Here is a 14,017-nt window from a genome sequence, read left to right on the forward strand (position 1 = left end):
GCTGGTCTATGCAGCCCGGGAGAGGACACGCAGCTGGTTCCAGGCAGTTATATCGGCTTCTTTGGGTGAGGGTAGCTTCCCCGCCGTCTTGAAAGAGGCGGTGGTGAGGCCTCTCCTCAAGAAGCCTGCCTTGGACCCAGCTGTATTGAACAACTTTCGTCCTGTCTCCAACCTTCGCTTTCTTGCGAAGGTTGTTGAGAGTGTGGTGGCGCATCAGCTCCCTCTGGTCCTGGATGAAGCGGATTATCTAGACCCGTACCAATCGGGTTTCAGGCCCGGGCACAGCACGGAGACGGCATTGGTCGCGCTGGTGAATGATCTCTGGAGGGCTCGGGACAGGGGATATTCCTCTGTTCTAGTCCTATTAGACCTCTCGGCGGCTTTCGATACCATCGACCATGGTATCTTGCTGCGGCGTCTCAGGGGACTGGGAGTGGGAGGCACAGTCTTACAGTGGTTCTCCTCCTATCTCCAGGGACGTTCGCAGTCGGTGTTGGCAGGAGGGCAGAGGTCGACCGCGAGGTCTCTCGTTTGTGGAGTTCCTCAGGGGTCGGTCCTCTCGCCTCTCCTGTTCAACATCTACATGAAACCGCTGGGTGAGATCATTCGTGGTTTTGGAGTTGGGTATCATCAGTACGCGGATGATACCCAACTTTTCCTTTCGACTCCAAACCACCCCAGTGATGCCCTCAACGTGATGTCCCGTTGCCTGGAGGCGGTTCGGGTCTGGATGGGGAGGAACAGACTTCAACTCAACCCCGACAAGACTGAGTGGCTTTGCATATCTTCATCCCGGGTCTATTCGGACATTCCACCTCTTGCTATGGGGGGTGAACTATTACCCCCCGTAGATAGGGCTCGCAACTTGGGAGTCCTCCTAGATTCACGGCTCACCCTGGAAGACCATATAGGAGCTGTGACTAGGGGGGCTTTCGCCCAGGTTCGCCTGGTGCGCCAGTTGCGGCCCTATCTTAGCCGGGATGATTTATGCACGGTCACTCATGCGCTCGTGGCCTCTCGTCTGGACTACTGCAACGCTCTCTACATGGGGCTGCCCTTGAGGACCACCCGGAAGCTCCAACTGGTACAGAATGCAGCCGCGAGAGTTGTGTTGGGAGTCTCCCGATACTCCCACGTTACACCTTTGCTCCGTGAGCTGCATTGGTTGCCAGTTGCCTTCCGGGTGAGATTCAAGGTACTGGTAATGGTGTTCAAAGCCCTTCATGGCATGGGGCCGGAGTACCTTAGGGAACATCTGCTGCCGGCATCAAGCTCCCTGCGCCCTGTGCGTTCCCACAGAGAGGGCCTCCTCAGGGTGCCACCGATCAGAGAATGTCGATTGGTGGTGCCCAGGGGGAGATCCTTCTCTGTGGGCGCTCCGGAGCTGTGGAATCAGTTTAATTTAATTTAATTTAATATTTGCATTTGTATACCGCCCTTTCCCTGAGGACTCAGGGCGGTTTACAGGGAATTAAAAATCAAAACATACAAAAGTTAAAACCAATTAAAAAGCATTAAATTCACCCTGTACATTAAAACCCCAGTTAAAATTTTCTCCTCAGCCTGGGCCCGAGAGCTCAAAGAGCCAGGTCTTCAGGCCCCGGCGGAATGATCGGAGGTCGGGAGCAGTCCTCAGCTCTACCGGCAGCTGGTTCCAGAGGGCAGGCGCTCCCACTGAGAAGGCCCTATCCCTGGGTGTCACCCGCCGGCAATCTCTCACCGGCGGAACCCTGAGCAGACCCTCCCTGTGGGAGCGCACTGGGCGAAGGGCGTTTGATGCCGGCAGCAGGTGTTCCCTCAAATAACCCGGACCCAGGCCATGTAGGGCTTTATAGGTGATAACCAGCACCTTGAATTTCACCCGGAGGGCAACCGGAAGCCAATGCAGCTCGCGGAGTAGAGGTGTTACATGGGAGTATCGGGAAACCCCCATTACAACTCGCGCGGCCACATTCTGCACCAGTTGAAGCCTCCGAGTGGTCTTCAAGGGCAGCCCCATGTAGAGAGCGTTACAGTAGTCCAAACGGGAGGTCACAAGCGCATGAGTGACTGTGCGTAGGGCGTCTCGGTCCAGATAGGGACGCAACTGGCGCACCAGGCGAACCTGTGCAAAAGCCCCCCTGGTCACGGCTCCTATGTGATCTTCAAAATTGAGCCGTGAATCCAGGAGGACGCCCAAGTTGCGAGCCCTATCAACGGGGGGTAACACCTCACCCCCCATCGTTAAAGGTGGAATAACTTGGTTAACCCGAGACGCCGATATGCACAGCCACTCAGTCTTGGCGGGATTGAGACGAAGCCTGTTTCTCCCCATCCAGACCTGAACCGCCTCCAGGCACCGGGACATCACGGAGAGGGCATCACTGGGTTGGTTCGGGGTGGAAAGAAAAAGTTGGGTATCATCAGCGTACTGGTGATACCCCACCCCAAAACCACGAATGATCTCGCCCAGCGGCTTCATGTAGATGTTGAACAGGAGGGGCGAGAGAACCGACCCCTGAGGGACTCCACAAATGAGAGACCTCGGGGCGGATCTCTGCCCTCCTGTCAACACCGACTGCGAGCGGCCCTGGAGGTAGGAGGAGAACCACCGTAGGACGGTGCCTCCCACTCCCAACCCCCTGAGACGCCGCAGCAGGATACCATGGTCGATGGTATCGAAAGCCGCTGAGAGATCTAATAGGACCAGGACAGAGGAGCAACCCCTGTCCCTAGCCCTCCAGAGATCATTCACCAGCGCGACCAATGCCGTCTCCGTGCTGTGTCCGGGCCTGAAGCCCGATTGGTACGGGTCTAGATAATCAGTTTCCTCCAGGAACAGAGGGAGCTGATGCGCCACCACACTCTCAACAACCTTCCCCAGGAAGCGAAGGTTGGAGACTGGACGATAGTTGTTTAAAACAGCTGGGTCCAAAGCAGGCTTCTTGAGGAGGGGTCTCACCACCGCCTCCTTCAAGGCGGCAGGGAAGACACCCTCCTTCAAAGAAGCAGTTATTACTGCATGGAACCAGCCTCGTGTTCCCTCCCGAGCCGCATAAGCTAGCCAGGAGGGGCACGGATCCAACAAACAGGTGGTGGAGCTCAGTCTCCCCATGATCCTGTCCACATCATCAGGGGAAACAGGGTCGAACTCAGTCCAGATAACGTGCTCAAGACCGCCTGATTCCTCCACATCAGACTCTGCCCAGTCAGAGTCCAAGCCGGTCCGGATCCGAGCGATTTTGTCCGTCAGATGATGACTGAACTCCTCGGCTCGTCCCTGCAAGGGATCCTCCCTCACCTCCTGGTTAAGGAGGGAGCGAGTCACCCTAAACAGGGCGGCCGGGCGATTATCTGCGGACGCGATAAGGGCGGCAAAGTAGTTAGACTTCGCCGTCCTTATCGCCGCAAGATAAGACCTTATGAAGGTTCTTAACTGCAATCGGTCGGATTCGGATCGGCTGGATCTCCAACCGCTCTCTAGACCTCGTCTCCGGTAGAGCTCCGGATGGCGCCCGATCTTCGCTCCTTTCGTCGCGATCTCAAGACGTTTTTGTTTGTACAAGCCGGCCTAGCCTGATGGGGATTGGTGGGGTTTTTATTTTTTGTATTCTTAATTTTATTTTTGGGGTTTTATAATTGTATTAATTGTTTTAACTTGGGCAATTATTTAATCTCTTTTTAATGTTTGTACTTTGTATTTGACTTTTGCCCTGTGAACCGCCCTGAGTCCTCAGGGAGAAGGGCGGTATATAAATATTATTAAATTAAATTAAATTAAATTAGGCACTTATAAGCTAACACAAAGGTTTTTGAGCATTTATTTATTATTATTTGGATTAAACCCGCTTTCTTTAATTTAATGCCCTTTAAATTCCATATTTCCAAGTCAGCATGAATCCAGAATTATGGGACCCAAATTAGTTGAAGTCTAACAGATCTGGAGTGCACTAGATCTGGGCATTAAGTTAGATATATCTAGTACAGAATGTGTGGCATGTAAGAATTATTGTAGGAGTAAATACTACAAAATATAGTGGATAAACATTTTACAGATATGGCTCAGTAGAGAATAATTAATGGAATAGGAGCCATACTCAGCCATACTCAGCTGTGTGCTAAATCTTAAACGAAAACTTCTCACAGAGAGCTTGCATATTGGAAAGTGGTTTACTGATAAAACCCCTAATGGACTTCAGCCTCCTGTAGAGCTCCAATATTTCACCACTGTGCAGAAAATAGTTCCAACAGCTGAGCTTTTCTCATTTCCATCTATCTAGAGCTGCCTGCTAAAATACCCCCTCCAGTTTTCCTTTTTCTTCTGGCCATTCTGATCTTTTTTGGAATGAACTGCAACTGAAAAAACTTGGGGTCATGAAAAAAAGTAATGAAATATTTGTTGAAATATTTGTTGTTTGTTAGGTTAAGGTACCACTTTTTTGTTTTTGCTCCAACAACAACAACAACCCAAGAAGCTAGTCCTCTGGTATGTGGACACATACTTGAGGCATTGCATCTTGATTCAATACAAGTCTGCCTATGTATTTCATCACTGTGAGTTTCAATGGACAGGGCCATAGCATATAAACAATTTTCACAATAAAAACAGATGCACTGTGCTGTTATTCTAAAAGCACAAAACCTTAGTTGCAAAAATACAAGCCTTCTCTCTTGCATAGAAGACTTGTCTGAAATTGGATTTTCCACTGGCAGAAGAGCTTTGTGTATATAAGAACCTTGTACCAGAAGCTTCTTTAAAAATGGTTTGTTCCTTGTACCTCCTGAAAGCAATAAACTTACAAACTTCAAGATAGCAGTCTGAAAACCTTCCTTTTTATCTGTACCCTCAAGTAATAGAATTCCTGCTATCAGAAAGTGGAATGTAGTTGGCAGAGAGCAAGTGCCCTTTTGGAGGGAATAATCAGCCTCTGAACTCAGACAATGGACAAGATTAGGATGAGATCCGAGCTTTGTTGACTCCGGAGAGATAGTAACAAATATCCTAAGCATCCTTGCTGGAAACAACCCTAAGAGCTAGATTTAAAAGTCTGGTTCGACTGATGGTCGATTTTACAAAGTAAAACACCAGTCTAAAAAGCTATAGAACAGACTTCAGCACTGCAGTTTATTAATCCATGGTGTATTTCACGTAACAGAAATAAGGCCATCTCTCAGCTCTTGAATGGCACAAGATAAAAGAAGTGTGTATATTCTTCATGAACATAAAAACCTTCATTTTGGCTACAGGTATGCAATGCCTTTTCAAGATATTATAATGCACTCTATGGATAACGAAGCATTTGTTGTTCAGTGGCTAGAATATTTCCCCATGCAGGGAAAGCAACAGAGCAAGACAAATGCATAGTGATAAAAAGTAAAAATGGATCCTTTTTTTTAGTATTTTTTACTGCTTGCAAATCTCATGACACTTATATATATTCTGCATCCAGGTTTCTCGGCCATATTTTGAGGTGGCAGTTTCGTTCAGAAGTCTTCTCCTTTGGAAATAATGGGATGCTAATTACCAATTCTATTTTTTCACTCGGCATGATTATGATGATCCTGAAGATCCTCATTCTAACATTAACTCTAATACTCTCACCTTCTTAGAATCTCCTGCAAAATCCTGAGCATTGCTAAAGGATTCTTTTGAATAATCTGATCTGAAGACTCATCTCAAGAAGAGTACCACACAGACATGATGGGCCTTATTACTGCTCTATATGAATTAAATACACGGCCCAGAATATGTAATTACAGAGTATTACAGAGAAGGATGAGTGACCCTGGATTGCTTGGGTTTGTCCAGCCCATTTATTAAACATAAATACATTTATTTTAAGATGGTGGAAATCTGCCATCAGAGTCTGAATCACTAATAGTGAATAGCATCGTTTCTAAGATCTTCTGCTCAGCTCATGTCTGCTTAGCCTTACCTTTCCATAGCAATGGTATGGATGGATCATCACGGCTAATGTCATAATATTTATTACCATCTTCCAGTTCACTGTTCACAGTGTTGCCATTACCAACATTCATACTTTTGATAGTAAAGAAATTCTGCATCTTCATATTGAATCTAGAAGTATAAAGAGAAAAATGTTAAGGTTTCAAAGAACAACTCATAGCTCTGGCTCTCTTATGTTCTGTTTCGGGGGCTCACAACCACTGGGAGCAAGTTGGATTGTGATGCATCAGTTTATCAAGTGTCATCTAATTTGAGCATAACTAGCTGATGATTACATTATAATTAGGCCCCTCATGATCTGGCCAAAATTAAGCACTGTTAGATCCCACTAGCTTCAATGCCTATTAAAGTGTTATTTACTTCTCTCCCACTAAAAGCAAATGTGCTTACATTTTCATTTGGATCATATAAGAAATGAGAACATTACAGAGATCTATGAGCCAGGCAATGGGGCTATCAGTAACTGAAATGCTGCAACATGTTCCCAATAAGGAACATCAATGAGGGAAGCTGGATTGGCTTAATGACTGTACAATTCATGTAATGTGGTGTTTTAATGACCATGATGAAAAAGGTCACAAAATAGGGCTTGATTCGCTTACAAATTGCCTTGCTTAGCAACGGAAGTTCTGATCTCAATTGTGGTCATAAGTCAAGGACTACCTGTACTGTATTTTCAAAATCCATATTGCTGAGGGATATGTGGAAGAGAGAGGCCAGATTCATGAGTGCTTCAGAAGAGGGGAATTGCAACATAACTTTACAGCATTACCTCTAACTCTGATTGCATGATCCAGTGGCTGTGTATCACAGCACACCAGGTTTTTAAACTATGTGTTACTCCCCTCTGAAATGTTTTCTAATTTGGAAACAATGATTTATGACACTGCTGTAAAATAATTATGTTGATTATTATTTCTCTAGCATTGCAAAAAGAAATATAAAAGAAAAGCCTTTATTTCTTGCAAGGGTAGCTGATTAATAGCCAATATAAAAACTAATTCAAATTCTCCAAAGCCAAATCCATAAATGCAAGCATGCTTCATTTTGAATTAGAGCTTTTCTTTGTGCAATCCGCCCCCCTCAATTACTTACCTTGGCTGCTTACAATGCTCTTTCAAATGAGCTATTTTGAATATGAAGAAATAAGCAGAATATTTCTGATATACAGCCGCTTCCTTAGTTTCCTTGGAAAACTACTTCTCTTGGATGCATTCCATATTCTTTGCTCTTATAATGCAACATTGGACTTCAATACCCATTACCTCAACCTCTACTGCCAAGGGCTGTGCTGGCTAGTGATAATGGAAGTGGCTTCCAACATATTGGAGGGCATTAGACAGTGAAAGGCGATCATAAACACCAAATGTTCTTGTTTATCTTCAATTTCAATAGCCCAAATGTAGGTCCCATAAGAATGAGATTCAAGTTATTGCAGACAATATACCGGTACATTTAAGCAGAAAATCCACTACTGCTTGGGGAAATTAACAGCAATAAAGCAAGGAAAGTGAGCTATTCTTAGTAATCTACCAAAGCACATTGCAAGCTCATACGCCTATTTAGCCACACATATTTAAAGCGCAGAGAAGAAGTTAAGGGTACTTACTTCATGATAAGTATATAGAACGAATACATAATGATGAGTATAAGGCTTTCCCACCTCAAATAAATAAAAGGAAGGAAATTAGTAGTATAGCTAGTGCCATTTGGGGTAGTGATACATATTTTCTGTGGAATATATCATGTACACTGTTTCCCACTTCTAGCACTTCATATATTAAACCAAAGAAGTTGTTATGTCTGCCTGTTCTTTGTACCTCTTATTACTCACTCCTTCCTGCAGCCAGTTTCAATTTGTTTTTCTCTCAATGCTTCATAGTGTTCTTAAAACCAATCAGTTGCTACCTTCTACCTGTGCAGCGGGTCTCCCCAGCTCCCGCCACATCTATTTCTAATCAAAAATATTGCCAAGGCAGAACAAGCTCTTACACATAAAAAAACCTAAGAGAGAGCTATCTTTCCTTAGCTGGGAAATTGGCTGAGAGTCCCCAAAAATTCTCCCCCAAAATAAATCAGTTGAAATAAAGATTTGCTAACAACATAAAACCCCCGACATTTTAGAAGGACTCTAGATTCCTTGAAAACTCTGCTGATAGTTTTCCGATCAATGATGAGTGGAGCAAAGCAAAGTGTGCCAGGAAACCATTAGAAATAGCTATGAAACCTCAGGATCCAAAAACCTCTTGCCTTACTAACACATCAATAAAACTGGTCCACAACTATCTGTCTCCACCTGCAACAGAAAGAAAAGAACAGCTCCCCATTTTTCTATCCTGATTACAGAAAGAATCCAAGTTGGAGGATGTGCTGGAGGTTTTACAAAAAATAATCCCTTTTAACCCCAAGAGTAGATTTGCTCTGCATGTCCAAGTTTACTTCTCTTAATCAAACAAGGTAAGAAATGAGAAGAACCACTTACCATACAATTTTCTCATCATATATAAACTTTAAAAAAAAGAGTGAAAAAGAAAGGAAAATTGAATAATTATGTAATTCAAGTGAAAAGAACTTTGGCTAAATTATAGAGCACAGTGGCATGCATACATATAATGCTGAGTATAGAATGGTCTCCAGGCAGAATCATTCTAGGACTTTTATTCTCAGTTACTGCTGATTTTTGGTCCTGAATCATTTTTTTTTAGTAACGAAGGCCACCTTTGGTGCCATATCAACACTAGTGCTTGATGATGTACGTGTAGCATTTTTGAGGTAGGGCAAGCTTGGCAAATCTGGGAACTTCCTGATATATTAAGATTACTACTCCAAGACTTTCAAGTGAGGAGAATTGGAGGTCAAGTTGGGAAGTTGACAATGATTACATTATATGGTGGACAGAGCTGCAAAGTCCAGGTTAAGAGGCTGTGAATTAGAAAGCACTTAAGATGCATGAAGCACTGGATCTTCCTGTGAATAGAAGATTTCCTTAAAATAAAAAGCAGTATGTCGTTCTTGCATTTCTAACTTTGCAGGAAAAACACCTCATTGGCTCACTGATACAAAATTCAGTACAATATGTACTAAGAAAAAAAATAGGTAAATGGTTTAATTTGGACCACAGGGAAGGTGTTATTTCTGCATCACATTTGGCTGCCAGCTGTCAAGATCTGGAAGCTTCAGAGGCAAATAGGTGACTCATTTGGGGAGAACTAATGGATTTTTATCATGAACAAAGCCAGCCCGCCCCAGAATAATGAAAAGCAATAGTTCATAAAGCTAAAAGCAACCTTTAGCATCCCTGGACATCTCTAAAAGTTCATGGCTGATGTCTTTCACGGGTCACATGGTGGCAAGATTAAGCAGCCGTTTAAATTTCCTAGTAATTTCCTAACACAGGATTATATTGTAGCTTAGGAAACGATAGCAAAGTCTCTTCTAATATTGCTCCTGGTTGTTTGTCATTGCTGCCAAACGAGACCATCAGGACCTCAGGCTGAATGGGAATTTGCCAGAGCTGCTTTTGCAGAAATTCATCTTAACTTTGCATTGCCCTTGATAAGCTACATGAAAGAATGCAGAAGATACGTTGCTCCTGCTACATCTGCTAATGGCCAGATTTATTTCTTTATTTAAGAGATTTATATAGGCATCCATCCAGTGGTGGGATTCAAATATGTGAACAACCAGTTCTCTGTGCGGATGCCGCTTCTGGAAGTCCATTCTGGGCCTGGGCAACAAAAAAATTAGCTACCGGTTCTGCCGAAGTGGTATGAACCAGCTGTATCCCACCATTACATCCATCTCAAGTAAATTATCCTGGACAGTTACAACATTAAAATAACAAAAACATTTAAAAACATAAAACCAAGAGCAGTTGTAAACAATAAGATGATGGTTGTGTGTTTGGATGCATATCTTAATTCTCAGCTAGCGTGGTCATTCTGGGAAGTTGCCTTCTCACCTGTTCTAAAAGGTACCAAGACTAAAGCACACATCTAATATCTTATTTATCTATTTATTTACTTATTTACTTAAAACATTTAACCAACTTCTAACCAACTCTGGGTGGCTCCCAAAATCCTTTGTGTGGTATATTTTATTGGGAAAATCCTCCATAAGGAGGCCTATTGAGAACCAAAATTCTCACCATGTTCAGGAACATGGTGAAGAAAACTCACAAAACTTACCACAATAAGCACTACTACAGACACAGTGTAGTAGACAGAATCCCTGCACACAGACCACCAAGTGAGACGGACCACCTAGAAAAAGGATACAATTATTCCATATAGCAACCTCTACATCAGCAATGCTTGGATGTTAGATTTTGCCACAGATTCTGAAGCCTGGGAGCAAACTGGTAAAATAAGGTTCATACATGCATTCATATCCCATTACAATCTTATCACTTACTGGTTAGCATTGCTATTCATTAAAAGGTATCCATTTAAGAAAGAACAATTATGTCTTTAAAAACAAATTCTGAACTTGTGTTTTTCTACACAATCTTGTACTATCTTAATTTCTACAGTTTTATGTTATAAAAAAATATCATGCAGTGAAGTCATATGAAACTTCCTGATAGGGTTGGCAGGCACACTCTGAATCCTATCAATAAAACAGGGCTATTTCATGGGATGCAGGAAGAGTGTCTTATTTGTCACCATGGCTGCCCATTAGAACAGCATCCTCTCTTTAGGATGGACCTTGAAAATCTGTTTCTGTCCTCATGCATTGGGCAGGATGCAAGAGGAACCTATATAATAAAGCATATTTTGTGTTTATTTGCCCTCAGTGCAATGGATGTGCTGCAGTTTTAGAATTTTGTTCAATTTCTTTAAATGGTTTTTAAAAATTATTATTATTCTTTGTAAACCACCCAGAGACGTTTGACAAGCAGGCAGCCTACAAATCAAATAAATAAGTTAATCAATCAGAGAAATGAAAATGTAAATACTCTACTCAATGAGAAATTAGTGTGTCAGTCTATGTTAGAAAAACAAAACATTCTTATGCCATCTTAAAGAATGAGATATTTGTTGTAGTGTAGGATTTGTGGTTTGTAGCCCATATATGTAAATAGAAAGTTCATGCCATTCTAAGTTATGAATATATAGAGATAATTAAGCTTATGCGTGGGAATGGGTATTAAACCCTGATGCTCTGTATTATCATTCAACAGTTACTAACATATTTAATTACAATAACAGTTAACAGGATGTTTTCCTAGCTTGATACTCAGATAACCTCTCAAGCATCTGATTAAGTGGACTATACACTATCCCAAAGTATCACACAATAAATTTGTTAGACTTGAAAGTGACACAAAACCTTTCTTTGTTCATACTATTCCCAAAAATATTAGAACAGCTTTTAGAGTTTACACAATATTTGTACTTCCTAAAACCTGGGATCAATCACACATACATTCTGTTTTATCTTCTTAGGATGGGGGCTGGAAATCAAATACCATGTTACATTATTATACTATTTGAGCAATAGAGTGAAAGAATGCAATTCAAAGGAGTGGCATATTATTTATTTGGCAGGCAGATGCCTTATAATTTGTTAATACTCTAGTGAAGATGTATCAGAAAGGAGATTGCAACAGGAACAAGAATATTATATCACAAATACTGTTTGGACTATCTTGACTTACTGTAATGATTTCTGCCTGAATTCGCTTAACACAATGTGTGAGCCATAATGATTGCTTATGGTTTAGCATAATATACAAAGCCAGTCATCTGTGGCATGCTCAATAAACCACAATTAATCATAGTTTAGAATAACATGCAAAACATAACTTCTGGGGTGAAGGATCAAATAAATAGCTAAACTTATATAATAAACCTTAGCTTACAGAAGAGATTCCTTTAGGATTATTATCAATTCAAAAGCTCCACTAGACAAAAACATATTTACAGAACAAGCAATATTCCAAAGACATCAGAAAATAGTGATCATTCAAAACCTTTTCCCATCACAAAAATACAGTTACACAGATCCAGAAAACAGCAAATTTAGACCTTTTAAACAGGAAAGGAATTGCTCCAAACTGATGTAAGAAAAGTTCCTAACAAGATCTTCATTCCAATGAATCAAAGGAATTGCATAATTATGTGTCATGTTGCTTAAAAAATACACTTAATTGTTACTTAGGTAACAGTTACTCAATTTTCAATGGGATCACAGTGAGCAAACAGAAACTACTTTACTTAAAGTCTTCCATTTAAAAGTCCATTGCCTGAAAGAACAAAGCTTGAAAGAACTAACAATGCAGTAAACCACTTTACAAATCATTTAGAAACAGGAAATTAAGAAAAATCAATGATTGTAGTGATTTTTCATATGGAAGTAAAGTAATAAATGAAGCAGACACAATCCTGCTAAAGAGAAACGCTTTAATAAATTCTAGTAAGAATAATTTCAATCAATCTGTGTATTATTTAAAAAAACAGTACAAAGACTAGATCGGGTAGTAGTCAACCACAATCAAAATACGTATAAATCTATAGAAATGTCAACAACAGAATAAATAACAAATTTATAAATAAAAGAATAAATAGCTAGCTACCAAACCTTTGTTAAAATAATTTCTCTGTTTAACAACCACTTGAGTGAAGCTTGCCAGCTTCTAGTGAGAATAAAGATAGAATTAATATTTATCTATACCTCTTATCAAATAAAGGCAGTAAAACTTTGGCTGATTTAGTCCTGTTTAAATTTAGTCCTGTTTAAACATTTAAATTTTCCATGAAGAAAAAAAAAGTTATTTGGAACATGACTTCGAGCAAACATGAATTTGCTTTAGATCTACAATGCCCACAAATGTCATGTGGGCAGAGCAAAGAACACTTATTTATTTATTTACTTGCATGCTTGTTTACTTACTTACTAGGGTTTATGTGGCACTCTAATCCACGGCGCCTCAGAGAGGCTTACAAAACACTCTCCAGTTGGAGGATTAAAAACGGTACATCAAAATAGCAAACAGAAAAAGATGAAGTAACAGATTACAATGCAATAAACTGTGTGCAAAAGGAATAAGCACACCATACCAAAGGGGACTCCCTTCCTACTGTAGTTCCCATCCCAAGCTTTCAGGAATAGCCAGATCTTAAGGAGTTTTCAGAACACAGTATTAAAAAGGAAGAACCTGGGGAGTGGAGATGAAAGGGCTCATCTGGGAACTGTGCGTTTGTGTGAAAGCCTCATTGCCAAGGCTGCTACCTGTTCCTTCAGCAGGAATGAGAGTCCAGAAGGGCCCGCAGATTACCAGCCAATTTTGACTGGGATAATACAATCCTATCCTGAACCAAAGAACCACTTTCCTGGGATTAAACTTTAGGCTGTTTTGCAGTTGTTCTTTCATCCTTCCATAAGAAGTATAATTCAGGTCATTTTAAAGAGGGTTGATAAATGACAATCTGAGGATGCAGTAATGGCCTTTGGTCATTTTTATCACTACAGCGTAGGCTCAGTTCTCAGCTGTTATCCATGACTGACCACACTTTCCCCCCCTCTTATTTCAAGCAAGTGGAATACTATTCTAGATGTTTCTTTGGCCACTTTATTTCCCATAGCACCACTGGCAAGCTAGATTCCCTGCAATCTGTGGGGTGGGAGAGGATGCTTGTGTACACTCCTGTCTAAGGTTGCTATCATCCCTGTATTCCACTTGGCAACTAAGGCCTCAAGAAATTCCCTAAAGTTCTCTGGAAATTATAGGGGAAGTGACAAGTTAATAGTTCCATTCTTCCTCAAAACTGATGACCCCAAACAACAATCAAAAAAGATAACAAAAGACAGACATTAACCACCAGATCGTGTTGTATCTGCTCCAAGACAAGAACTAGAGCTGAAGTATGGTCTCCCACATGGGTTAGGCCACAATGATTTAGGTTAGTAGGGTGGCCATGAATGCCCAGACCTTTCAGGGAGGGTAAGGAGGGTCAGAATCATAAACCTATATATAGAAATGTTCTAGTTCATTTGCACTCTACTTCATGTGTTGAACAGCTGTTTGCTAGGAAGGAGAAAACAAGTTTTACCCATTTAAAAAAAATC

At 41.5% G+C, this 14,017-nt stretch overlaps 1 protein-coding gene across 1 annotated transcript in view; it reads right to left on the minus strand.

Annotated features, from left to right (window-relative positions):
* Window positions 1-14,017, minus strand: part of SLC24A4 (solute carrier family 24 member 4) — a gene marked incomplete at both ends in the record, with an annotated part of 125,206 nt that overhangs the window by 17,153 nt on the left and 94,036 nt on the right. The window contains 4 exons of the mRNA XM_081344736.1: window positions 5,916-6,058; window positions 7,557-7,610; window positions 8,430-8,455; window positions 10,135-10,209. Of these exons, the coding sequence (XP_081200862.1) occupies window positions 5,916-6,058; window positions 7,557-7,610; window positions 8,430-8,455; window positions 10,135-10,209 (298 nt within the window). The remainder of the gene's footprint in view (window positions 1-5,915; window positions 6,059-7,556; window positions 7,611-8,429; window positions 8,456-10,134; window positions 10,210-14,017) is intronic.

Source organism: Vipera berus, assembly GCF_964194415.1.
Source record: "Vipera berus genome assembly, chromosome: 1".
Classification (NCBI taxonomy): Eukaryota; Metazoa; Chordata; class Lepidosauria; order Squamata; family Viperidae; genus Vipera; species Vipera berus.